The 27,700-nt window shown below is 48.8% G+C and overlaps 1 protein-coding gene across 5 annotated transcripts in view; it reads right to left on the reverse strand.

Annotated features, from left to right (window-relative positions):
- DOCK5 (dedicator of cytokinesis 5) overlaps positions 1–27,700 on the reverse strand; it is an 89,852-nt gene that overhangs the window by 52,072 nt on the left and 10,080 nt on the right. For all 5 annotated transcript variants that reach the window (XR_005704150.1, XM_040087578.2, XM_040087577.2 and 2 more), the window contains 15 exons: positions 19,829–19,912; positions 14,141–14,181; positions 13,213–13,268; positions 12,330–12,426; positions 8,870–9,018; positions 8,252–8,387; positions 7,934–8,091; positions 7,213–7,294; positions 6,581–6,710; positions 5,572–5,644; positions 4,070–4,212; positions 2,967–3,092; positions 2,134–2,258; positions 1,437–1,535; positions 412–484 (listed from right to left, as the gene is read on the reverse strand). Coding sequence is in view for 4 of the 5 variants with exons in the window: in XM_040087578.2 (XP_039943512.1) it covers positions 412–484; positions 1,437–1,535; positions 2,134–2,258; positions 2,967–3,092; positions 4,070–4,212; positions 5,572–5,644; positions 6,581–6,710; positions 7,213–7,294; positions 7,934–8,091; positions 8,252–8,387; positions 8,870–9,018; positions 12,330–12,426; positions 13,213–13,268; positions 14,141–14,181; positions 19,829–19,912 (1,572 nt within the window). In the remaining variant the exon portion in view is untranslated. The remainder of the gene's footprint in view (positions 1–411; positions 485–1,436; positions 1,536–2,133; positions 2,259–2,966; positions 3,093–4,069; positions 4,213–5,571; positions 5,645–6,580; positions 6,711–7,212; positions 7,295–7,933; positions 8,092–8,251; positions 8,388–8,869; positions 9,019–12,329; positions 12,427–13,212; positions 13,269–14,140; positions 14,182–19,828; positions 19,913–27,700) is intronic.

A 27,700-nucleotide genomic window follows, 5' to 3' on the forward strand; every position in this document is an offset into this window, starting at 1 on the left:
AATTATAAATAATAAATTAGATTTATTTAAGGCCCACCAGGTCTTGTGGTGAATGTGATGAAATAAAAAAGTTAAATTATAAATAAATTAAATTATAAATAATAATAAAATTAAAAGCAACGCCCAACACTGAGAAGTCAAAGCAGCAACAAACATTGATAATTGTCCTTTGGGGGAATAAAAATGTAGCTCCTTATCAAATCCCAGTTTCAGGACAAAACCAGCGCCAAACCTCGGGCCCAAAAAATTCCAATTATTTTTTTTTTTTTTTTTTTTTTTTTTTTTTGCCTGCCACAACACCGGGAATAAATAAACCCAGCAAGAAAAACACAACCCCGTAACACCGTGAAAAAAGCAGCAAGGCAAGCTCCGCTCTTGAGCGCGCGGCGACCCCGCGGGTTTGGCACTCACACTCCTGCGACGAGCGGTGACGGAAGGTGAACCTCAGGTGGCAGCGGCTGACCTCCTCGATGGCGATGGCCACCTGCAGCGGGGGACACGGGGTGAACACCGCGGCGCTCGCGCTGCCCCCGGCACCTTTGGGGAGCGCCGACACGAAACGCCGCTCGCGAACTGCAGCCGAGAGCGCGAGGCCGCGTCGGACACGGAAACACGGGAAGGGCTCCCAAGAACAGAAACAGCAAACGCACAAACGTCAACTACGTGGACGCTGGAACCGGCAGCGGGTATTTTCTGTGCAAGAACCGTGAACCTTCGGGTTTGTATCGATATAAAAAGCGTGAAAAGAGAGCTCTATAATATATTAGTATATAGAGCTTTATTAACACGTGTGCTATACATCACATTATAATTTAAAATCCAAAGTGAAGTACAAAACATTGAATTTTTCGTTACAATTAGTCACGAAAAAAAAATCTTCCTATTCTTAAAAATAATAATATAATATATACTTATATATAATATATACTTATAAGTATATAATATATACTTATATCTAATTAATAACATATTGTAATGTAATTATAATATTATATATAACATAACATATATAATATGACATTATTATATTATACTATAATAAAATAATAAAAGTAATTTAAAAACCCTTTAAAAATACATTAAAAATATATATTTTTTTTAAATTAAATATTCAAATTTCAGCGGGTCACTTTTGAAAAAAGATCCTTTGCTGATCACAGAATGGATCTTTTTGCCTTACAGGTCTCCCAAGACAATATCCACAACCACGGAAAAGATGACTCAGGTTATAATCAGAGCCAGAGAAAGGCTGTTAGCCACAGCGGGCCGAGATTTTGCTGTGACCTACATGCCTTTAAAGAAAAGAATATTTTAACTGGGCTTTGCAAAAACCGGAAGATTCCCGGCCTGAACACCAACGCAATCAGCGGCTGCTACTTTGACACCAGTCCTGGTTTGCGGGGAGAGGAAGAGCACGGAGAGAGACGGGGCCGTACCTTGACGGTCTCGTACCAGCAGGGCTGCTTGACCTGGTAATAAACCACGGACTTGTACTCGGAGACTCCCTCATAGCCAGCCCCGGGGTGGATGGCTTTCTTTGGACACAACGCAAGGGATGGGGGAGAAAAAACGGTGAGAAATGTGGAGTTGTTGCAGCGCAGCCCCACACCCGAGAAGGTGCTTCCATATTGGGAAAGAGTTTGAGCTTCACCCCTGAACCTTTAAGGAAGAAGAACCAGAAACTTCTGTGCTCCTCTCACCGTAATTGCCTTGGTGCCAGCACAAAGGCACCTGTTGGGCCCTCGAGCTGTTCCTCAAGGAACGTCGCTATTTTCTGTTGGGCAGGAAGCCAAAAATCCCTCCAGGATTGTTGAGTACATAACAGAGCACGGAGTCTCTGGGGGTTTTTTGGGGTGTCTTAGCAGGTGTAAGGCACCTCCCTGCACTGTGCTTTTACTCTTTTGCTTTGTACAGTTTGTTATTTTCTCATTTAATTAAAACCTTTTTGCTTTTTCAAAGCACCTCTAATCAGCCGTCTCAGTAATTATTTTTGAGCCATTTCTGGGAGGTTGCTGGCAGCCCTCAGAGCTTGGTGCACCTCTGTGGGGATAAAAGCACCCTGGCCTCAGGCAGAATTGTATCACGGAGTATTTTGGGTGGTGAATCTCCAGAGGGCGTCGGGGGCCGTCCTACCTCCTGCAGGTTCCCATCCTCGTCGTGCACTGACATGGTGACCTCGACGTTCTTGGGGGTTTTCTTCTTGCCCTTGTCAAACTCCCCTTGGATCAGGGTGACGTAGATGTCATTGCGGACGTCACCTGCAATTCCCAGGGTTCGGTGAGCTGGTTTCCCATTCCCAGTGTGGCAGGTTAACATTTAACACCCTCGGGTGCCACGTTATCCCCATTCTCCACTTAGCCTTTAATTAACCACACCCACCGTCCCACCGTTTTCATCTCCATCTCAAATTGCACAAAATCTTCCAAAATGAACCATTTTCCTTTCTACAAAAGGATTTTTGATTTTTTTCAAATTTAATTAATATTATTTAATAAATTAATATTAATTTATTTAAATAAATTTATTTAATGACTTTAATTAATATTATTTAATAAATTAGTTAATTAATTTAATGAGCTCTCTAGGGTTAAATCCATTCTGAATGGATGGGTCAAAGCCATACGCAACAAAAATGCTTTTGAGTAAAGAGACATTTTCTTCCAAAAGCTCCATAAACCATAATTTTGCCACAAGAATGGAAACTCATGTTTTCAAATTCTTGCGACCAAAAAAAAATTTAAAATAAAAAAAAGAAACCAAAAACCAAACCAAACCAAACCAAAAAAAAACCCAACCCAAACCAAACCAACAACAACAAGAACAACAACAAAACAACCTGGAAATCTGAAGAAAAATAAGAAAAATTCAGATAAAAACATTTTTAAAAAAATCTTTAGTGCGACAGAAATTCTAGAATTTCAGGAGGCTCTTTCACCCCACGGAATGTAGAAGCACACGGGACCTACCAGGAAGGATGATCTCAGGGAACCCCATTTTTCGAGCCACTGCAGTGGATCTGTCTACAAGGTGGGAAAAATCCTTCTGAACCTGAGCCAGGTCCCCAGGGAGCAGCTTCAGGGAGACCCAGAGACCTAAGAAAAGGGAGATGACATTTGTTTACTGAAAACAAAAAGGTACAAAGCGGTGAAATTTAAGCCTGTGCTTCCAAAGAATCTGTGTTTTCATGAAAACTCCATGCCCCCATCTGGTTCTCTCTAGCCCAGCTCTCCATGCCCCTGAATCTGAGCAAGATTTTTCTGGGCAAGAGGATTCTCCGAAGTAAATCCCAAACTTTCAGAGATGAATCTCGAGTGTCTTTGAGCCAAGGAAGACCAGAAAAATCCAGAATAATTTGATTTAACCCCAAAGCCATTTGGGATACGCAGCCACGTCCACTTACAAACATTTCATGCCCATAAAACGCTTTTTATTTTAAAGGTGCTAAAAAATATTGACCTTAAGCACATGACTAAAAATATTGACCTTAAGCAAGTGAGGAGCTGTTGGAGATGCTCTCATGCAGGTTTTGCCTGGTTTTATCTGGATTTTAGCTCCGTGTGTGATGGGGTGACAAAGGGACAAAGAGACAACCAAGACCATGCACTGGGTTCGGGATTAAACGCCACCGAACTTTGATCTCCAGACTTTCCAGGGAGCTGGGGTTGTTCAGCCTGGAGAAAAGGAGACTCAGGGGTGACCTGATCACTCTCCACAGCTCCTGAGAGGTGCCTGTGCTCAGCTGGGGTTGGTCTCTTTCTCCAGGCAGCGCTATCAGAAGGAGAGGACACAGCCTCAGGCTGTGCCAAGGGAAATGTAGGGCGGATATTGGGAAAAAGTTTTTTATGGAAAGAGTGATAAAGTACTGGAATTTCCTGCCCAAGGAGGTGGTGGAGTCACCATCCCTGGAAGTGTTTCAGGAAAGGCTGGATGTGGCACTGGGTGCCAGGGTTTAGGGCTGGGTTGGACTCGATGATCTTGGAGGTCTCTGCCAAGCTGGTCGTTCCGTGAGTTCCCCACCCGGTTATTCCCCTGGGATCCTCGCCCAGGCTGGGCTCTCCCCAGGCCGCACCTTGGCCTTTGTGGTTGACCTCCTTGGCGGCGATGACTTTGTTGAAGACGGCGGTGAGGGGCTCGTTCTCGCCGATGACGTGGGAGGTGATCAGGGGGGACATGATGAGCTGGCGCTGCCTGATGTAGGTTTCCATGGCAATCCTGGGCAGGAGGGCCACAAAAATGGGGTCAGGAACCGCGACAGACCGACACCGACCACGTACAAGGGGAGGGCTGGCCAGCAGCCGCCGATTTCCACATAAATGTGGGGTTTTTTAAGGATTCCACGGAGGTTTTCATCCCCTCACCTGCACAAAATCCAATTAAACCTTCACACTAGGAAATGCATCACAGTTTATCCCTCGGGCCTAAGGTAAGCAACGCTGACCTCAGGATTTAAGCCCGGACTTCAGGTTTGCCTCAGAGCTGTCCCCTGGCAGATTAACTACTGGTAAACTCATATATTAACATAAATTAATGACTGCTGTGACAACACCTAAGTGATGAACCCACCCCTAGTCACAAACAAGACTGTTGAGGTTTGGATCTGGGCCCTGACTTCACTCCTGTGCTCACAGCATCAATAATGAGGGAGAAGAGAGGTTTCCACAGGCTGCCCCTCCTGGTGTCCAGCCTGAACTCAGCCTCATTAGAGCAGGAGAAAAACGGGAAAAAAACCCAAACCAACAATAACAACAAAATCAAACAAACAAGCAAAAACCCCCAAAGCAATAAAAAAAAAAAAAATAAAGAAAAGCCCCTAAACAAATAAAAAATAGCCAATTAAACACAAAAAAAGGTAGCAGACTATTATTATTCTGAAAAGGGAAAGCCATCCTTCCAGGCAGTGCAAGGGCAAGGGAACAAACCCAAATCTCCCCTGAAAATACCCTGTAATAACAAATGGCTGCAGCCAATGCTTGGCTGTATTTAGGGCTGTAACAACAAGGCTGGCTCTACCCAAACAAGCTCCATTTTCGTTACTGTAACGTGCCAAAAGAAATGAGCAAGCACAGCAAACACAGACATTTAAGTCTCAGAAATGCAGAATCCATCGGGGCTGGAATTTCTTCCCCAGGAAGAGGGAGAAATCCCTTCCCTACGACTGACCCTGACAAGGAAACGTGGGAAGGGAGGGGCAGCACAGAGGGTCCCACGCAGCAGTGACAAAAAGCTGTGTCTCTGCTCAGTCTCTCTGATAATTCTGCCTCTCAACCCTCCCCATACATTTTGGAAGTCACATCCCCCTCGCCCCAGGCCCCACAACATCATTTTGCTCTGTGCTCCTCTCCCTCACCCCACACAACTCCAGCTGCACTGCCCGAGCCCCCGAGCCTGGCACAGAGCCGTGAAAACCGAGGGGAACAAAGGGGTGACAGAAACCTCTCCCTGCCAAGAGCGGAGTGCAGCTCTCAGCTGATCCATCTGCGGAGCCCCTGGGGCTCTGCCAGGCTCCCGGGCACATCTGCCCTTCCCAAAGGACACGGCTGAGCTGGGGCGAGCTCTGAGCCCGGTACTCACTGCTGGAAGGGGATAAAATGCTGCTTCTCCTCGTCGTCCACCTTCCCGTGGATGATGTCGGTGATGTCCATCACTGCAACGACACCAGAGCATCACCCAGAGCCGCCAAAAAACCCAGAGGCAGCTTTTCCCTCTCAGAGCAGAAACAGCAAGGGGTTTTTTGGGGCCAGTGGCACTCAAAACAAGGGCTCTGAGCAACCCTGGGATGGTGGAAGGAGTCCTGGCCCTGGCAGGGGTGGAACTGGATGGGGTTTAAGATTCTTGGTGGGGCCCGTGACACGCTGGCCTCAGCTAAGATTGCACCACACACCCTCCGGTCACGCTTGGAAGGTGAACGCTTTTCTTTCCGTGGAAGGTGAACGTTTTTCTTTCGGTTCTTCTCATTGCTTCAGCTGTTCCCAGCTCCCAGCCCCCTGTCCCTGTCCCTGCTCCCCCAGGTGTTGCTGTGCGTTATTTGGTTTCATATTGTATTTCATTTTTATAACGGTTTGCTCCGTACCCCTCCGTGTTCCCCTGGAAAATGTAACGCCCCGAAGTTCGTCCCTGCACTTCCACCAGCCCATGTCCCACATTGTTCCCTTCCTGGAATGTAATCCAACCCTGTTCCACTCCCACCTTATCCCTGGCTGGGTATTGCCTTGTGCCCACCTTTAGCCCCTTCCCTGGGTATAAATCCCAGACCAAGCAGCTGCTCTTCCTCCTGGTTTGGGGACTGGGATGGGGCTCCCGACCCAGGCTGGGGCAGGACCACAGAAGAAAACCTGAATAAAGCCCTGCTTTCACCCTCAGGTCAAGTGCAGACCTTCCTTTGCCATCGGCAGGGTCTCACTCTCTCTCTGCTAAGGAAAAGGCTCTCGGCCGCTCCTGGGTTTTGGGACCCTGAGGAAAACCCTTCCAGCTGCGGTTTGTCTCTCGAGCTAGCCGGGGCGGGAAGGGAGCCGGAGAGCTCCGTGAGGGGGACGAGCAGCACCCGAGGGTTCGCCGGTGTCCCCGGGGTGCCAGCGCCCACCTGCCACGCCGAAGGGCCGGCGCAGCCCGCACGTGTGCTTCTTGCCGTCCTTCAGCTCCATGTGCCCCACGCGCACGATCTGGCACACCAGGCTGATCCTGGGCCTGATCAGGTCGGAACTGCTCAGGTCCTTAAAAAAAAAAAAAAAACCAACGAAAAACGAGCTCAAATCAATGTTAAAATCGAATTCGAAAAGTGTTAAAACGTTAAAATCGGTCAGAGAGTTCAGTGCTAAAATCACTCAAGGAGTTAAAATCTGTCAAGGTCCTTTCCGAGTGGAAAAGAAGACAGAAGGAGAGAGGGAGGGAAGGAGGGAGGGAAGGTTTTTGTGGGGTTATCACAGGTAAAAACTGTGGCCTTCTGTATCTGGAGGGAGACCACGAGGGGGATGGAGACATTTATAGCGCAAGGACACAGAGGGCAGGGATGGATGGGATACTGAGGAGAAATCCTTCCCTGTGACGGGCAGGAAGGGCTGGATGGAATTCCCAGAGGAGCTGTGGCTGCCCTGGATCCCTGGAAGTGCCAGGCTGGAGCAGCCTGTGACAGTGGGAGCTGTCCCTGCCATGGCAGGGGTGGCACTGGTGGGATTCAGGTCCCTCCCAACCCATCCTGGGATTCTCTGAACTTACAGTAAACACGGCTTGGAGGTTGTTCAGCTTCTCAATTTCTTTCGGCATCCCATTGCTGCCCCAGCGAACCAGGTAATTTTCACTGCGAAGAAAGGGAGAAAAAAGTAAATTGTAACAAATCAATGCCTGACATCTCCCATTTCCTGGCAGAAGCCCCAAAGCATTTTGATCTTTCAGGGACATTTGACCAATCTTTTATCCCAAAATGCCTCTGGAGTGACTCATTTACCGGAGGCGGGATGGGGTGAGCCCTGGCAGCTGCTCCCCTGGACAATTCCCACGGCACGGCCACACCTGATAACGGCAGTGATGGGCACAGAGCGTTCCTGACACGGAACTGCCTCCCTGATAAAGTTCCTCATGTCCTCCCCAACTCCTCAGATGTGAACTGGCACTGACTGGACAGCAAACACCATTTAAATCCACGGTTTACTGGGAAACAATTCATAAAATGCTTAACCGAGGCTTGCAGCCACAGCAGGGAAAATTAAGAATATAAAAAGACAATGTAGGATCAAAGACATAAGCAGCTTTAGGAGGGGCAGTGCCTTCCTATCTCGCTGGAATTCAAAGGAATTTGAATTGATTTTCCCCCACTGAAGGCAGCAACCAACAGAACTGGAGAACATCTGCTGGATCTCCCTTTCTAACGCACCAACTGCTTCAGAATGCTCACCCTGACGACTGAATTGATGAAGAATCTCCAAAGAAAAGCCCCTACCTGATGAATTTGGAGAGGTCAGGGTCATAGAGGCTCATCAGCAGCTCTGCATCTTCCCCAATGTTGCAGACAAAGTTCTTGAAGTTCACATAGAGGCTGTAAGTGTGCGTGGAGTTGAATATCGGCTGCCCACGGAGGTCCAAACTCTGCTGCAGGGACTGCAAAGAATTTCCTATTTCCATCAAATTTTCTACTTCCACCGCAAACAAACCCAGGAGAATTTAGTTCTGCTGCCAAAGGAGCGCAGCTTTAAGAGGAATATAAAAAGCACGGTGGGCAAAGTGACTGGAGAGGGCAAAGCAGGGACACCAGAGGTACCTTCTCCTCCTGGATCCTCTCATCAATCCTCTTGGATGCAGTTTCGTGGGCCTTGAAGAGGGAGATTGTGCTGGTCTCATCGGGGTCCAGGATGTTCCCGTTGTCATCTCGGACAACCAGGTCCAGACCCAGGATCCTGGACAGCCCCAGGAGACCAAAAAAAAAAAAAAAAAATCCAGAATGTGGGAGCAGCAAACATCAAATCACTGCCTGGGGCTGCTCAGCATCCCACTCCTTGGAATAACCTCGCCCACTGCTGGTTTTCCTGCCTCAAAAAAACTTCTCTCTCCCATTTTCCCATTAAAGGGAAAAGGAATTGTTCAGGTAACTCAATTCCAGGGTAACATCTCCCTTATTCCAGCTTAAATAGCTCGGTTTCAAAGGTGGACGAATATCTACCAAGCTCACGGAATCAAGGAGAATTTAGGGAGGAGAATTCCTGCCTTAGAGATCAGTGGCACACCCAGAACAAACTGCTCCACGTCCACCAGCCAGGTGGCCACGTTGTCATGGGGACTCCAAGCTGCCATTTCACCCTTTCCAAGGGAAAAAATTAAGCCTAATTCAGGTTTTTCATTGAGAGCCTCCCCTGTGCTCCAGGCAGGGTTTGGAGCTCACCTGTTGCCATAGTCAATCTTGGCAGTGACTTTTTTCTTGAGCTCAGCCAGTTCATCCTTGGGCAGGGTCCCGGAGAGGATTTGGGATCTCCACTCTATCAGGCTGTAGGTGAGCTGCTGGACGTGCCTGAACTGCGTGGTTTTGTTGTTCTGAGGCAAAAAAAACCCGAAAAAAATTGGCAATTTTAATCAAGGAAAACCTTGAAACCTCAGCTCTGCAACCCTTCTGTAATGTCTGCAGCTGCAGAACCACCCAAGTTCTATTTAACTAAAAATACCTGGCACTTTGTGACACCACGAGATCAGAGCCATCCAGTAAATGCTGCAGCACTTGGCACTGCCAAGGTTTAAGTGCCTTTAAGATCTTTAAGTGTCCTTAAGGGCTTCAACCTTTCCCTGGGACATAATTTCAGAACAACCTCACCCACTAAAAATAGACCTCTGGCGCTTTCCAGCACTCCTAGACTGCTCTGATGGAGGCTTTTTATAAAAGAAAAAATTATAATCTGCAGACAAATTATGTTAAAGGACCACAAACTGAACAAGGGCACTGAACAGGATGTCAAAACCTGCCTGGTGAAGAGTCCCCTCCTGCCATTCCTTCTGTTACCATCTCTAATTAATGAAAATTCCTCCCGCGCCCTTCGCTGGTTCCACTCCCATAAAACCAGTCCTGTCCCCACACCTTGTTCCTGCACCTCCAAGCTCCAAGGCTGTAATTAAACATGGATTCGTGGCAACCCACCCGGTTTGGGTGCTTTGATACGCAAATAAGCTTTTAAAAGCGGCAGGGAAGACATTTAAACCATTAAAAAAGGGAGCCCGGGTTTCACTCCCTCTCTGCCACCACAGCGGGGCAGTTTCTGGGAGGATTCTGACTCTTTTCGCAGGGAAGTGCCACAGATTTGGAGTTCCTGGCGCAGTGATGAGGTTGGTCAGCTCCAAAGGAAAAACTGAAGTCTAATTCAGCGCCTGGTTTTTCATTAAGAGCTTTTCCTGGGCTTTGAGAGGCCAAAATCCGGGAGTTTGGTTTGGGTCGCATCTCCCCCGCAGCCTCCTGGCGCTCGCTGGGGTCTGGCTGGGCTGTGAGCTACAAACCCCCCCTGCTCCCACACAGCTCCAAAAGAACCTAACTGCAACTATTTCCCCATTCTCATCTCTGCAATGAACAGGAATGATATAAAATATTCATGTTTCCCTCGAATTTAAAGGTCCGAGAACGATCCTCCCTTTGGTTTGGGCGTACATCAAGGTGCTGACAGGGGCTACTTGAGTTTATAGAAATGGTATTTGAGATATATTTAATTATCTAAAAACATGTTCTTGCATTAAAAAAAAAAGGCTTGCAAAGAAAAGGCAGTTTCTGTGAGTTTTCAGAGCAGACCTTGATTTGACCTGAGTTATCTGCACAGCTAATTCCTATGAGCTAAACCAATTAAAAACTTTCCCCGTTTTTGTATTTACTTTGCACTAGAGGTAAAGCCACTGCTGCAATGAAACCCACAGAAATTTAAGAAGTGAAATTAAATGCTGCCGAAATAAAAAAATCCCCTCATGTTTCCTTTCTCTCCTCAAATGCCTCCTTCCTCCTTCGGCTTTTTTTAAAAATTCTTTTAATACATACTGCAGGGAAAATAAAATAAACTCAAACCCATTTTAAACCGCAAAGTTTTCCAAACCTATTTTAAGACTTAGAGTGGTTAAGCACAAGAACATGAAAGATTTCTGCTTGTTAAAAAAAAAAAAAAAGATTCTGAGGCTGGGATCTGAAAGTTATTCAGAAATAAAAAATGCCAGGAACAAAACTCTCTTTTCACACAGTAATACCATCACGTAGAGCTTCTCATTAAATTGAGAGGGTGGAACAAATTCTTGTGGTTTAGTGGCACACAAACACAATGTATCTGTGGCCTGGTGAAATTTCCAATAGGAAAACTTGCTCTGGGTGCACTGGATGATCAGAGCTCATTTACACTCACTCCCTCTTCTTAATTAAAGCACATTCTGTGCAGGCTGAACCCGCAAACGCTCAGAGAAAAATCCAGTTTGACTCTTGAATGTGCCTTTAAAATAAAGCAACTCACTGTGGGCTCATCTCTTTGAGCAGGAAGCACCCACTGCAGGACAATCCTCAAACTCCTGCAGTGCCTTGGCTTGGGACACTGCCGAGGTGACTCCTGTGGCCAGGGATTCAGGACGTGAGAGCTCCTGAGAGCTCCAGCCATGGGAGACCTCGGAGCAGCCAAGAAATTCCTTCTGTGGGGCAGCTCCTGTGACAGGGACAGGACCCAGGGAACGGCTGGAGCTGGGTCAGGCTGGATTTTAGGGAAGGATTCTTGCCCCCAAGGCTGGGACAAGCACTGGGACAGCTCTGCAGGGAATGGGCACAGCCCCGAGGCTGCCAGAGCTCCAGGAGGGTTTGGGCAACGCTCCCGGGGGGCACAGGGTGGGATTTTGGGGTGTCTGTGTAAGGTTGGGTCAATGATCCCTTCCAGCTCAGGACATTCCATGACATATCCAATAAAGATAAGTGATAAAATGGAGTAGACCTGCTGGTGAGGAGGATCATGAAGGAAAAGGATCCTGGGGAGAGAGAATCCCTGCTGGGAGGTCAGTGTGGGGCTGCAGTCAGAGTGTTTTGCTGGAACCTGTAGACACAGTCTAGCTAGGGACAAGTTTTCTCCCAAATTTGTCCCTAAACCAGGACACTGGGTAAAATCCTGCAGTCAGGGGCTGCACACCAATCCCTGCAGTCACAGTCCAGCTGGGTAAAATCCTGCAGTCACACTCTGCACACCAATCCCTGCAGTCACACTCTGCACACCAATCCCTGCAGTCACAGTCCAGCTGGGTAAAATCCTGCAGTCACACTCTGCACACCAATCCCTGCAGTCAGAGTGCAGCTGGGTAAAATCCTGCAGTCACACTCTGCACACCAATCCCTGCAGTCAGAGTGCAGCTGGGTAAAATCCTGCAGTCACACTCTGCACACCAATCCCTGCAGTCAGAGTGCAGCAGGAAATAACCAGCAGTCAGAGGCTGCAAGGGAAACCTCCAGCAGGAGCTTGCTGCAGCCAGAGTCAGGGAATGGTTGGAGTGAGGATGGCTGAGCTGTAAGGAGGAATAAACCAGGACCCTTTTCATGCTGTGATCAACAAGCAGTCTGTGTCTGCTCATTTCTACCCTCGGACAAGAGAGCTGCTGTGACAAGCTGTGACCCCCAGCCAGCCCTGCCACGGTGACAGCGTGACCTGCTGTGCCAGGGCAGTGTCACCCACAGCCCTGTGAGCCCAGGGACCCCTCCCACTCTGCCAGACCCCACATCTGCCAGCAGAACACTCCGAGCCCCCCCAGCCCCATTTCATCACTCGATTCTGCACCGTCCAGAGGCGCAGAGAGCCCTGCACAGAGCCCAGGCTCAGCTCACCTGGGACAAACATCAGCCCCTGAGGAGAACTCACCACGTAGAGCTTGTGCCAGATCACTGCCCACTCCCGCAGGGTGGACGTGAGCTCCTGGCCAAGGGGCAGCTCGCTGGGGATCACTGTCTCGTGTTGCCTGGAGGGGGAAAGGAGAAAATCAGAGAAGTTTCACGCTCAGGGTTAAAACTTGATGGAAAACACTCTTTCTTGATAAATATACAAATGGAAATACCAGAGGGGCTGATTTTCACACAATTCACTCACACGTGATGTCAAGACTCCTAAGCTGTTCTCAACACACACATCCACATTCATCATCCGTTTTTAATGCAAAATGCTTCAAGCTGCTTTCACTCCTCTTATTCCCAGTGGATCCATTCCAAACCCAGCTTAAAGAGACAGAAATTAAGTTTGGAAGAACCGCCCCCCTTGCAATGCTAACAGTTACTTAAAAACAAGAGCTAAAAAAAAAAAAAAAAAAAAGTGTTTTATAAAGTTCCTTCCTTTGCAGCCGCTGTTTTGCTCTCACTTAACGAGCGCAGACCCAGCTCGAGGAATCCAACCAGGAGTCATTTCCTGCAGTGTTTTCCAAGGCAGGAAGGAATCCACGCTCCTGCTGGGCCCTTGGCTGCCAGCAGGAGTGTGTTACGACTTGCAGGAGTCCCCAGAGGAGCTGGATGGAGCTGGACTGACCCTCCCCACCACCGACTCGCCCAGCAGAGCTTCCTCAGTTCTGCAAATCCTCTCCTGCTGCCCCTACTCCCGGCTGCTCTGCTCCAGCAGCACCCCGAAAAATGGAATTATGCAGCGGTAGGAGGAACACCCTGGGTTTGCGACGACCACGGCTACTTAAACTGGTTATTTTGGGGTTTAAATGGAATTAAATTCCCTGGGTTTTGCTGCCTAAGAAGGGCCAACATACCCTCGGTCTTTCACGATGGCCTCTTTTAAATGGATGTAGGTTTCTGGGAAAATGCCCTAAAAATAAGGAGAGAAGTGAAATAAATCAATCCTACTGTGGGACAGGATGTGACAAGAAGATATTTAACAAAAAAACAACAGGGGAAAGGAGTAAGAAATGTCCCAGTATGCCAGGAAAAAAGGACAGGGAGGAGCAGCAGGTTCCATGCTGGCAACTCAGAGCAGCTGATTCCTTGTTTTACTCTAAAAACCCTCATCTTCCTGCAGGAAATGCTGGAAATTCCTGAAAATTATCAGTCATTGCCATGAAATATTCCTGGAGTCCTCTGTCAGGCTACCCTGCGCTCCCTACAAAAGCTCCCACCACCAGCATCAGCAGAAATTCCCAAATTTTCGTTGCTACAGAGAAACCTTCTGGAAAAGCTGGAATCCTTTCCTGTTCCCCTTTCTCTCCTCTTTACCCCTAAAACCAGAGGCTGTGGGGGATGCTACCACAGGAGAGGCGCCAGCGTTCCTGGGGGAACACGGATTCCCAGGCAGCTTCCAGCCCCAGCAGCTTGGCTGAGAGCCAGGGATGTGTAACTTCTGGAATATTTTCCAGCCCAGACTCTGATATTCCCATTAAACAGAACTAATGCTGGATGTGCGCTGGGCCCAGAGCATCACGATGAAGCGCTGAATTCACGTATGGAGATGGGAACAGGTGAATTGTGGAAGTTCCAGCTGCATTCCTCACGCTTCCAGTGGAGGAAGAGCCAACACGTGGCTCTGAACTTTCAGCTCAAGGTCACGGATTTCTGTCACTGAGGACACCGTGGCCAGGAGTCCTGCCTGATGTTAAGACAAGAACTGCAGGAGTTTTCAGCACCAGACGGGCTCCGGCAAGGTGTGAAATGAAAACAGGGGTCACCCAAAAGCGAGGTCGTTACCTTCTTGGATTTATTTCGGAGCGTGTATCCTCGGTACCAGCCTGGCAAAGCAAACACAGGTATTTACGTTCAATTATTTCCTGTTGGCAGCAATTAAATACAAACTGCAATCCTCGCCACCTTCCTACAACGCTGATTTTTTGATCTTCTCATTTGGGATCTGCTCCTGGGACGACACCTCAGAGCTCCCTGCCCTGGCACAAATCCTCTTTGTCACTCTTACCTGGGTAAGGTCGGAAATTTGTTAAGACAGAAGCAGTAATTGTGCTGCCCAGGCCTCGGGAGCAAACGGCTGTGAGAGAACATTCCTCCTCTCTTCGGCGCCTGGGCTTTAACCAGGATTTCCATGCAATGGGTTGGGTTGGGAGGGACATTAAAGCCCATCCAAGGGGATTATGCCCAGCTGAGCGGCAGCATCGAGACGGCAAAGGGGTTTAAGGGAATAATCAGGCAAAGAAGAGAGGAGGGGAGGCTGGTGTCTTTGGGTTTGTTTTTAAATTTTTTTTGGTGGTTTTGTTGATGGTCCCCCCCATATTCCTGTATTTATCGAGGAAGGTTCCATAAAGAACCATGGATCTGACACTCCTCAACCATAAATTAGAGCTTAGAATGGTTTAATCCATATTTTACTGAGGATTTTTGTGACTGTATTTCCATTTATTTGTTTTCTGAAGTGCAGTTTTGTGCCCTTTCTCCAGCAATGCAGAGGTACCTCCACCTCAAAAACTCCAATATCCCAGTAATAAATTTGGAAGAAAGAAGAAATTCCATTTCTTTCCACAGGAGGAAAACAAGATTATCCATTGCTGATGGAGCTATGGATGAGGTCCTGGATTAAGGATGAGAAGATTTAGGTTCTATTTTTATCTAAGTTGTCATTAATTGAAGGGGAAAGCACAAATTACTCAGGGTGGGAGACAGAGCTGATGGAATTTACCAGGAGGGATTTTGATCCCATTAGACACGTTCAGCCCTCGGACAGCACGACTTCCTCCTGGTTCAGAGGGCCCCTTGGCCTAACCCCCAGTCCTGTAAAATATTTTGCAATCGTTGCACAAAAGCACGTTGAGCCTGATTGTGCAAAGCTGTTTCTGCAAGCGCCTCGTGCAACCTCTGTCGGAATTCTGCTCCCACCTTCAATGACTTTATCCATCACTTTACCAGGAGCATCAATCTTTGGGCAGTGGTCAGTTCATTGCATGGTTTCTTCTTTAAAAAAAAACCCCCAAAATCTGTTTAAATATTCAGAGGAATGAGAGACTGTTTGGGTGTTTTCCCCAAGCAGAGATGGGCTAAAAATGGAGAAAGATTTTGCAGCTGACGACGACACGGAAAATTTCAGACTGAAATCTGAGTGGAAACAGGAAAAAAAAAAAAAAAAAGCAGACTCGCAAAGAAATGGCTAAAAGCTTGGGGTTGTTGTTTTGTTGGGTGGGGTTTTTTTGGTGGATCAGGTCCTCAATTTTACCCTTCATTAGGCGGGTTTTTAGCATGGAAAGGAGAAATCTAAGGACAGTACTCCGGTGGTGATGAAGCTCTCCCCGGTGAGGCAAGGCCGGGTCACGTGCGGGACCACAGGGTCCCTGTTCCTCCTGCTGCCCTGTCCCACAGCGCTCAGGGCGTTGCTTCACCCTCCACGGGGGTGACAAATTCAAGGTAAACCTCTCCTCCTGGCAGGTTCTGCCAGGGCTCACGGTGCGAGAGCACGCGTCCCTTCCAGCCACGGCTCCCCTGAGACGCTGCGATTAACAAACCCCGTGAATTAGGAGGAGATTCCCCCCTCAAACAGCAAAGCGTCCTCCCAGCTCCCTGCCCAAGGACAGACTGCCGGCGCTGGAGCGGCCCCCAAGGTCCTGCAGGCAGCCAAGTTTCCCTGCTTTTCTCGGATCCTGAATCCTTGGCAGGCAGGAGGAGCACGCACTGCGCCTGCTCTTATCAGGGCAAGGAGAAATCTCGTACCAAGAGCTCCCTGCCCTTCTGCAGGCGGAGAGAGCAGGGGAAAATCAAACCTCACTCTGCGGAGTGGGACCTGAAGTAACAACCCTGGGCTCTGCAGAGGGCTTGGCTGCGTTTGTTTAAAAGGGAAAGGAGAAAAGCGATCTGGGAGCTCTCAGGTGTCCTGCACAGGTTGTTACTGGCACAGAGAAGCATCCCTGGAAGGATTTCCATCCCTGGAAGGATTTCCATCCCTGGAAGTGCCCAGGGCCAGGTTGGAGCAGCCTGGGATAGTGGAAGGTGTCCCTGCCCCTGGACAGCGTGATTTTAATGTGCCACCCCAAACCATTCCATGGCTCCATGGACCAGCCTGTACTGGGAATATTTGGAACCTTCAGGCCACACTGCTCAGCCTCTGGTGGCTTCCCTCTGACATCTTTCCCTGTGTCCTTTGTCCAAGCTGCACCTGAATTTCCAGGGATGTCACCCCCCGAGGGATCCCTGGCACAGGGGAGCTGCAGGTCAGAGAAACGAATCAATCACACCCCTGTGTAATCCCCCGTTGTGATCCCCCCGGGTTAGCACCCCGTTTTATCACCCCCTGTTCTATCACCCCTGTTCTATTCTCCCTGTTTTATCTCCCCTGTGTAATCCCCCCATTTTATCACCCCTGTGTTATCCCCCTGTTTTATCACCCCGTTTTATCCCTCCATTTTATCCCATTTTATCACCCCCGTGTTATTCCCCTCTGTGTTATCACCTCCTGTTTTGTCCCCCCCATTTTATCCACCCCATTTTATACCCCCTGTGTTATCAACCCGTTTTATCCCACACTGTTATCACCCCATTTTATCCGTTTTATCCACCCCTGTTTTATGCCCATTTCATTCCCCCTGTGTTATCACCCCCTGTTTTATCCCCCCATTTTATCCACCCCTATTTCATCCCCTCCCCGTGTTATCTCCCCATTTTATCCCTCTCTTTTACCCCCCCTGTTTTATCACCCCAAATCTCCTCGGCTGCACTCACCACCCACCCCAGCAGCTCCAGCCTGAATGGGGCTTGGAAAACCCGAGGCAGAGCCGTGTTCCGAGCCTCACCCCGAGTCTGGGTGGGATTTTGGGGTGTCTGTGCAGGGCCAGGGGTTGGACTGGCTGATCCCTGCGGGTCCCCTTCCGCTGGGGGTATTTCGTGATTCCTTTGCGAGGGGCAGCACAGCCCAGCAGGGATTTTTTCAGTTTGAAGAAGTTTCCTGGCACTCACCAAAAAATGATTTCACGGGGCTTGTCCCAACCTTCCAAAAATTACTTCATGGGGAATCTGCCAGCCCCCAAAACATGACTCCACACAGCTTCCTTCTCCCAACCCCAAAGAATTATCTTATGGGGCAACCTCCAAAAAATTATTTCAAAGGGTTTGTCCCAGACTCCAAAAAACTATTCCATGGGGCATCTCCCAGACACAAAAAAATGACTCCACAGAGCATCTCCAGCCCTAAAAAATTACTTGACCATGTCTCAACCCCCCAGAAAAATGACTTCACAGGGAATCTCCCAGCCCCAAAAAATGATTCCACAGGTCTTCCTTCTCCCAGCCCCAAAGAATTATTTTAGAGGGAGTGTCTCAACACCAAAAAATGATTTCACAGGGCATCTCCAGCCCCAAAAAACGATTTCACAGAGCATCTCCAGCCCCAAAAAGTGACTTCACAGAGCATCTCCAGCCCCAAAAAATGATTTCACAAAGCATCTCCAGCCCCAAAAAACGATTTCACAAAGCATCTCCAGCCCCAAAAAACGATTTCACAAAGCATCTCCAGCCCCAAAAAACGATTTCACAAAGCATCTCCAGCCCCAAAAAGTGACTTCACAGAGCATCTCCAGCCCCAAAAAAATGATTTCACAGAGCATCTCCAGCCCCAAAAAGTGACTTCACAGGACTTGTCCCAACCCCCCCAAAAAATGACTTCATGGGGAATCTCCCAGCCCCCAAAAATGACTCCGCAGGGCATTTCCAGCCTTTCCTCCCACACAGCCCCCGCCCTGCTTCCATGGAAACTTTTCCTAAGTCGAGGCTTGTGTGTCCAGATAAGAGCAGCGATTAGAGGAACAAACCCCGTTTTTATCAGCTGGATTGGTGAGCAGGCAGCATTAGCATGAAAAGGAGAAGAGATAAAAAAAAAACCTCTTGTGAGAACATTCATCTTCAAAACCGGACCCACAGAGGGCTGGGAACACAGCTGAGGGCTGATATCCCAAAAAAAAAAAAGAGATTTGGGAGGACACAGGCAGGCAGAATATCAGAATTGCGAGGTTTGAGGTGAATTTCTGGGAAATTAGACCGGAGCCGCAGCAGAGTCACCATCTCTGCGTCTCCTCCTTCACGCTCAGCCTGGATTTCTGGCTGCTCTCTCTGGGAAAAGGGATTTTTGTTGCCCTGAAGGAATTCCAGAGGTGCCTGGGCAGCAGTGGTGGCTCAGCATTTGAGAACAATCACTTTTTCCCCCCTCACACACAAAAACATTCACGTCTTTCCCAAACTGTTCACAGGGAATTTGCTCCTGACAAAGCTCCAAACTGGGAGATTTCAGGCAAAACAAACAAACAAACAAACAAACAAAACCCCAACACAATTTATGTACTCATCTCCTATTCCTGCCTCTGTGTCGAGCTGATTGCAAGAAACAGAGAAAACAATGACACAAAAAAAATATTAAAAATAGGGAGAAAGATGTAAACCCCTGCAAATTTTGGGAAGCACAAGATGCCTCCCCTTCCCGAGGGAGTTTTCCTCCCTTTTCCCTGGGTGTTTTTGCAGAACCAGGTCACGAATCAGAGATTTCCACAGGGATATTTCCCTTTTTCCCCTCTCCCCCATCGCTATCACCCACAGCAGGATAAAAACACGAATTTGCCGGGATTGGGAGCTGCTCCCAGCCCGGAGGATGGAGAGGGAATGATGGGCCAAGAAGAAATCGCTAAAAAATTTTAGCAGTGCTGATCCTGGGCACGGAATCCTCGTTCAAATGGATGCTGCTGGTGAAAATAATTTGATTTATATTTTACCTTTTTCGTTTTGGAGAGGGGAGCAGAGGCCAGAGCATTCCCTAAAGCGATTAAATGGTTCTGTTCCAGTCTTAGGAGCGAAAGCTTTTGACAAAGAGTCAAATTTGGCAGGGAGATTTGAAACACTCAAGCGTCATTTTAATCTTTAAAATAAGAATTTTGTTTTCTTTGCAGTTTACATTAAGGTATTATGAAAAATGTCCCGGTGAAGGGCTGGGGGAAACAACCCAAAAAGGGCATGGAAGCTCCAAACTGGAACACTTTAAGAACATTTAATGAGTTTGTGATTTAAACCCAAAACAATATTAATTATGAATTAATCAGAACGAATCAGCCCCTCCTTCTCCTTTTCTCTCATCCACTCAGATCAAAAACTAACTCAGGTTAAAACCTAGGGGGTTTTTGTTGTCATTTTTCTTTTTTTGTTTTGTTTTGGTTTTTGGTTTTTGTTTTGGTTTTTTGGGGGGTTCTTTTTGTGTTGTTTGTTTGATTGGTTTTTTTCATTATTATTCTTATTTTCCAGCAGGATCAGTTCATCCCACGAGCACAGGTGCCTGGCCCAAAGAGGAGCCACGGCCAAGAGACGTGGGGTGAAAACAGCAGCATTTTTCCCGGAATTAAATTAAAAACTAAACCCAATTAACAAACAGAATTAAGAGTTTCTTTCTCTCTCGTGAGCTGCACCTACCTTCGTACATCTCCAGGATGTGAACGGTGTCCCCCACCTGCAGGGACAGCTCCACGTCCTGCGTGGCCTCGTAGTTGTAGATGGCTGAAAAACGGGGAGAAAAAAAGGGGAAAAACAGAGGTTTGGGAACGAGCTCTGCAAAGGCAGGGGAGGATTTGGGCAAAGGAGTTAAGGATTTGGGAAAAGGAATGAAGCGTGGAATGCACTGGGGAAGGACGTGGCGGATTTATTTTAGGGCGGGGAAATGTTATTGACAGACACCAGTGTTGTCTGTTGATAACGAATATCAATTACATGATCATTAACAGCAGTGGCAGTATTAACTGTGACATTCAAACCCCACATCAGGTGGGTTTTCACCCGCCTGTGGCACCTTCTGGAGGAGCTGCACGTCCCCACTTGGCCAAAATCCTGCCCACGGAGCTCAGCACCACCTCAGGCACATCAGTCCCCTAATTAGCATCATTAGCATCATTAGCATTCTGGCCCCAGCATCGGAAAACATCCGAAATGGGATGTGGGGATAAAACCCACCCCAATTCCAGACTAAACCCGGCTCATTTCCAAACCAAATCAAACTTACCTGCTGCCTAAGGCTCTGCCCAGCCAAGGACCAATTTTAGCACCAAAACTTGGGGATTCTGTGCAAATTTAATCCCTCCCAGAGACCAAGTTAAGCTGGATGCTTATGGGATTTCCAGGGGGAATAGGATTAAGGGCACACTCCTGGAGCGCCTTTTCCCTGGGATTTGCTGGAGCTCCACTGGGCACAAGAAACTGAGAAAGTTTAAACTGAATTTGCTTTCAAAACGAGTAAAAAGACTGAAATGCTTTGCTGTGGTTTGAGGAATTGATCAGCAAAGCCAGAGCAGACCAAACCCAGACCACCTGATTTATTTAAAATACTGATTTAAGAACAGATCACATCCAAAGTGCAGCAATGAAATCTCCCCAGACACAAAATACCCATAATTTACGCATCCCTGAGCAAATCCATTGCTGAACAACCACATTTGTTTTTTAAGGAAAAAAAAAAAAAAAAAAACCACAAAAAACCCCCATTTTTCAGAGAGGATTTCTTGAGACTTCCCAAGGTTTGCGTTTGAGGAGCTCTGGACTGGTACACGAGATAAATAAATAAAGACTCAGAGCTCTTCTGCCAGGAAATTCCCATGAAATGCCTCCCAATCCCATCGGGATGAGGTGCTCTGGCTCCTGGCCGGGCTCCAGCACAGCCTGGGGCTTTCACCACCGGAAATTCTCTCCCAGATCGGAGCCTTCTTCAAAACACTGTGGCTATAAATACCCCAGCGGGGATGTGACTCCCCGCAGGACCCCTGATCCCAGGCTGGGACATCTTCCTGTGCTGCAGGGCAGGGTTTGTTCCCAGTTTATGCCACAGACCCACGGACAGCGCACTGAATCCATGATTTCCACGGGATTGCAGGAATTTTACTGCATTTCTGCCCCTGAGAGCTGCTCCTGCAGCCGCTCTCCTCTCCCTCCCCACAAAGGGGCTGTAAATCAGGATTTTAAAGCTGATTTGTGAGCTGGGTGTGCTGCTCAGGCACCAGAATTGGCCCAGGAGTAAAAATTCCATTCACATCCTAACAGAAAAATAATAATAAAAAAAATCTGGATAATGTTCACAGCCAAAGCTGAACGTGAATGGGAAGCTGGAATGGGTTGGGATTTAAATCCCATCCAGGGCCACCCCTGCCATGGGCAGGGACACCTGAAACGCTCCCAGGTTATCCCAGCCTGGCCCTGGGCACTGCCAGGGATCCAGGGGCAGCCACAGCCTCTCTGGGAATTCCATCCCAGGCAGGAATTCCTTCCCAATATCCCATCTAAATCTCCCCTTTCCCATTCCCTGTGTCCTGTCCCTCCATCCATTGTCCCCAGTCCCTCTACAGGGGAATCCTGGAATGGGTTGGGAGGGACCTTAAATCCCACCAGAGCCACCCCTGCCATGGCAGGGACAGCTCCCACTGTCCCAGGCTGCTCCAGCCTGGCCTTGGGCACACCCAGGGGCAGCCACAGCCTCTCTGGGAATTCCATCCCAGGCAGGAATTCCTTCCCAATATCCCATCTAAATCTCCCCTTTCCCATTCCCTGTGTCCTGTCCCTCCATCCCTTGTCCCCAGCCCCTCTCCAGCTCTCCTGGAGCCCCTTTGGGCCCTGCCAGGGGCTCTGAGCTCTCCCTGGAGCCTTTCCCTGCTCCAGGGGAACATTCCCAGCTCTCCCAGCCCCGAGTTTCCCTCTGGCCGGGTCCTTGCAGGTCCCTGTGTCACACTCAGCCATTCCCACACTCCCCGGGTTTGGTTTTGTGTTTTTTTTTTTTTTTTTTTCCCTGGGACAATCGCTCATTATACAAATTCCAGGCTGCATTTTTTCCCCACAAATTGCTGCCCAGGGAAAGGTGGGTGGACACAGGCCCAGGCTCTCCGCTGGGAACACAGAGTTAATTCAGCCCGAAGAGCAGCGGGGAGGACCCGGCCCTTCGTCCCCTTCCTAAGGATCACAGCAGCCACAGGGCAGAACCAAACCCTTCCCTTCCCCTTCCCCGCTCCGCCAGGCAGGTTTCACATCCCAACACGCGGCATTTACAACCTGGAGGAACTCCACATCCAAAAAAAAAAAAAAAAAAAAACCAAACAAAAAAAAAAAAAAAAACCAACAAAAAAAATCCAATTTTTATCGTTCCTTGCCTCGCCGGGCTGACCTTAGGCAGAACAGAGGGGTCACTGTCTGAAACCTCAAACCTCCTCCCCCCACGGCTATGCACAAGATTATAAAAGACAAATTGCTGGCATATTTTCCCTGGGAGCTCTGCTGGTCTCAAGGGATGTTTTTCCTGCTGCTGGAAGCCAGAGCTGTCCCCAGCCCGTCCCGTCCGCGGGGATTTGTGCTGCTCAGCCCCCTCCGTGACCCCTCTCCCACTTGAAAGGAAAAGGAAAAGCTTCGCATCGCAAACATGGGCACGGCGTGGAAAAAGAAAAGCCCTTACGCTTAAATCCTGACACAGCAGCGAGAAAGGAAGGAGGAAAAAAATAATAGGGAGATTTTTGTATTCAAATTCGCGGCAATGTCTGAAGTTGAGTCTCTTTGCTCCGAGCTAAACTTCAGCTGTGATTTTTGTCCTTTGAAATTCACTTCAGAGCGTTGATCCCGCTCCTTTTATCATCCCGGATGAAAAGCAGCGCAGAAACTGAGGAAATTTAATCCAAATAAAGAGGTAGAGGTGGAAAACACGAGCCTGGGTTTGTTTAGTGCTCGCTCCTCGGAGCACAACCGGAGGCAAACTCTCGCCGTGTTCGGTTTAGCGCTGCGCTTTGGCTAAAAGGCGAGGAACGTTCCCCACGTGCACCCAGCCTGTGGAATCCAGCAGGATTGGAAAGGGCAGCAGATAATTCCACCAGCAGTTGGTTTTATGGCCCAGCCAGGGCCAGGAGGTGAAGATAAGCAGCAACTTTCGTGCTCGGGGGCAGAGGGTGATCCCTCAGAGGGGCTGGAGGAGGAGCACTGCACAGCCGCGGGGGATGCTCCGCTCCAAGGCCACCCCGCAAACAGGGACTGCGCTGGAGACCCGGCAGAGCCCGGCTCAGGGAGCAGGCTTCTGCTGGAATTCCGGAGAATTTGGGGTTTTAGCACACAGCAACGTGCGTGAAGCAAGATGGAGGATTTAAGGCGTTGTCCAAGTCCTTCTTCTTCACCTTCTTCTTCTTGGTTTTGGGGTGTTTTTTTTTCCTAACTGGGTGAAAAATTGCGGGCCTTGGGTGGTCATTATTGGGTTGGAAATATAAACTACATAGGTGTCGCCTCTTTATTAGGTGATTAGCACCTAAATAACCTGCAAAGAGTTAGAGGTTCCCCTTTTTACCTCCGTTTGCTGACTCGCTAATTAGAGCTGGTGAGACTGTAAATAGATAAGAGTTATAAAATAACACAGAGTCCGAGCACGAAGCGCTGACTCCCGTGTATTAATCCCGGCTCTAACACGAAGAAGAAAAGATAAAAACCTCACAGGTTTGGCTCTGTTCTTGCCCCAGGACACATCCCTGAGCCACGGAACACCCATGGGTGCCCCCAACACCACAGGGCTCAGCGCCACGCACGGGACACAAAACAAGAGACAAAACAACAAGTGCAGCTCTACTGCAAGGGAAAAACACCCAAAAACACGCTTTAAACCCCGCAAAGCTCCACTCTGTGCAAGAAGAAACCTCGGTTTGCAAAGAGCTCTGTGAGCAGCTCGCGGAGCCCGAGCTGGGGTTCAGTGGCACCAGGGACAGTTGTGGCATTTTTGGGGGGGAATGGCTTCAAAGTGACAGAGAGGGGGTTTAGATGGGATTTTGGGCAGGAATTCCTCCCTGTGAGGGCGGTCTGGAATTCCCACAGAAGCTGTGGCTGTCCCATCCTTCGGAAGTGCCCGAGGCCGGGCTGGAGCAGCTGGGATAGGCGAAGGTGGGATGGGACGAGCTGTTCAGCCTCTTCCAACCCAACCTCTCCAGGATTCCGTGCTTCTGTTAATTCCTAGACCTGCCCATGAATTAACCCCATGAATTAACTCCTTTTCAAGACTGCCCTAAAGGCCAGGCTGAGCCGGAACACCTCAAAACGAAAAGGGAACGAAGCAGGAACTGTCACACGCAATTCCCGCGGAACCCAAACCAGAAGGAAACGGAACCTTTCCCTCCATGGGCGCACCTGAAATGTGGATTATTCCCTGGGCAGGGATAGCCCACCTGCAGCTCCTCAGAGGTTGGACTCTGCTGTCTAATTAATGACGGCTGTTAATGAGAGCACTTCCAGCTGCATAATCCAGTTAAATCTGGGTTTTAACAGGTTTAACATCCCAAACGCTCAGCACTCACTCAGAACTTTGGGAATTGATCTGAGTGGCAGCAGCCACCACCCAGGAGTGGGAATTCTCTCATTACAGTGACTAAGTATCTTTATTTCCCAGTGTTGAACCATTAATTACTTTTTTTTTTTTATTTTTTTTCATTTTTCCTGAAGAAGCAGAAGTACCCTGACATCTAAATCGTGATGCCGTTCTCAGTTTGGCAGGAACCAGGATCACCCAGTAAAGTGGATTATTCCCCTGCAAGTTCCATTATCTCCTGGAGCTGGCTCTGAACCCTCCCCTGCCCCACGCAGCACAAAGACACAAGAACCCCGTCCAAATGCCACGTCCCGCTGCCCCTGCCCTCCCGTCTGCCGGCAGAGCCCGGGGCTGCTCCCCAGGACAAAGGATCCCATTCAGGGCTCCGCAGGAACCCTCACAGCCCCGCTGCCAAACCCCTCCGCACGGAACCGCAGTGATTCCATCTCCTTCTGCGGGACGGCCCCGCTCGGAGGGGCCTGGGATGGTCCCCGGTGCCAAGATCCAGCCAAAAAAACAAACAAACAAAAAAAATTCCCCAAACCAACAACCAGTGGCTTTATTTAAGAAACAAGGAACTGCCCAAGGAATTAATTCCTCAGAGGAACAAAGCCTTTTTGATGTTTGGGGCAAAAACATGCTGGTAACTTCCCGGGAATTTGTGTCTGACAAACTGAGAACGGCATCGTTAAAGGTTTAGATTGTCAGGCCACTTCTCCTGCTTCCAAAAAAGAAATAAAATAAAAAAAAAATGTAATTCATGGTTCAACACTGGGAAATACAGACATTTAGTCACTGTAATGAGAGAATTCCCACTCCTGGGTGGTGGCTGCTGCCACTCAGATCAATTCCCAAAGTTCTGAGTGAGTGCTGAGCGTTTGGGATGTTAAACCTGTTAAAACCTAGATTTAATGGGATTATGCAGCTGGAAATGCTCTCATTTACAGTCATCATTAATTAGACAGCAGAGTCCAGCCTCTGAGGAGCTGTAGGTGGGCTATCCCTGCCAAGGGAAGGAGTGGATCTTTGGTCTTTTCCAACCCCAAACTCTTGGAATTCTGTGCATTTATGACTTCTGGCACCTCGTGCACTCACTGGTCCAGGCTGACCTCACACCATGAACACACTCGACATTTTTAAACTGGGTTATCTCAAAAACAAGCATTAAATCAACTGAGAAATGACATCATCTGCCTCTGCAGGAGGATGGGACGTGACCTCTCTGATCTGGAAGCTTTAACTGTTGGGTTTTACGTTCCCTCCTTCCTTGGGGAACCAGGAGAAAAGCAGGAGGAGCCCCTGCCCTCAAGAGGATTCCAACATTTCCAACCTCAGCTGTTCCAGGAACCAAACCAAAATGAGGGCATCCCCTGCTCACCTGCCAAGGACGAGGAATTGATGCACACTCCATCAAAGTCTGAAAGATTTCCCTGATTTCCTCCGAATAATGGATTATCTTGGAGTGGGACGGGAAATCGTCTGAGGTTTTGGAGATTCTGTGCTGCCCAAAGAGCCCGGATGAAGCTGATTCCCAGCTCTGGGAGCAGGGAAGGGTTTCAGCCGTGCCCTCGTGGTCTCTGGGCTAATCCTGCCTCGCTGCCCATCAGGGCCTGGATCACAGCCTGGGCTCCACGGTTTAATCTCCTAAAGCCTGGATTGTTTTAGGAAAAACAACCTCAGAGCCCAGCCCATGGGAATGGGGAGGCTTTCCCAAGGTTACACAGGGGCTCCCATGGGATGATCCCGTGGTCTCTGAGACACCCCCGAACCCACAGGCAGCTCCGCAGCAGTGCTCTAGGCCAGGGGCAAATGAGTCCCTGGGTTTTAATTAGAGCTGCTCAGATCCAAACCAGGCAAACTGAGACGACCCAGAACAGCTGAAGCACGAGATATCCTGACTGTAAAGGGAAAAAAAAAAGAGATAACATCCGTATTTTCACGTCTGCAGGATCCCCATCAGTCACCTTCCCCTCAAATATTTGCTGCAAAGCGTTTACACCACGGCATCCGTGTGAAAACAGAGATCATTCAGCTCTCAGAGCGCATCTGAACTGCACACAGGACACAGACACCCCCTGGACACCCAGATTTGGGCACCAGCATCAATCTCACCGCTGCACAAACTGTTTTGTCTCTGAGTGTGCTCGGGGTGGAAGGAGCCAAACTCCAGCTGCTCCCGTGCTCTGACCCTCACAGACTCTCTGGTTCATTTTCCACCCAAGGAACACTCACACACAAACCTTCTGCTGTGTCATTCTCTCCACTGGCCTCTCCATTTCCTTCATTATTTTCACTCCAAAGGGCCCTTGGGGGTTTTAAGCTCCGATAAGGAACTAATCTACATGAGCTGTCTCAGCTCCTGTCTGGAGTGAGACGGAGTGCTGTGAGCCAGAGGAGGAATAAATCAGTGCTGGAGCCAACCTGCTCCTGAATTTACAGCGCCCAACCAGATCTAGGCCGCGATTTCAGGGGAAAAAAAAAAAAACAAAACCAACCACCAAAACACCCAGACCTGCAATTCCAGTCCCCTTGGAACAGCAGGAAATGTTCCCCCTCGCAGAGACACGGCTGGAAAAACAGCCTCACGCCTCTGTCAGTTTTATCAGGTTTGATGAGCCTGTTCATGGAGCTCTGCAAGGTTTGGGGCAGATGATCCTGGATATTCCCTGGATATTCCAGCCTGATATGCCCCAATCCTGCGATTCTCCAGGCTGTGGTGTGGGGGAATGCCCCGGCTTTTGCTCCTGGTGAGAGCAGCACCTCCCTAACAGAGCCCAAACGTGAGAAGGGAAGGGAAATTTTGAAGCTTAGCCTAAGCGTCAAACAGGTTTGAAGGCTGCAGGGTGTTCCAGGTCTGCCGATCCCTGCCAGGGATCCTGTCAGGGTTAAAGGTGCTGATGCTACCGCAGCTTTTTGTTCTGCCTCTTTGGGGATCCCAGCACCAACAGCCAGACTGAAGGATCAGTATTCTCCCAAAAAATACA

Source organism: Hirundo rustica, chromosome 28 (genome assembly GCF_015227805.2).
Source record: "Hirundo rustica isolate bHirRus1 chromosome 28, bHirRus1.pri.v3, whole genome shotgun sequence".
NCBI lineage: Eukaryota > Metazoa > Chordata > Aves > Passeriformes > Hirundinidae > Hirundo > Hirundo rustica.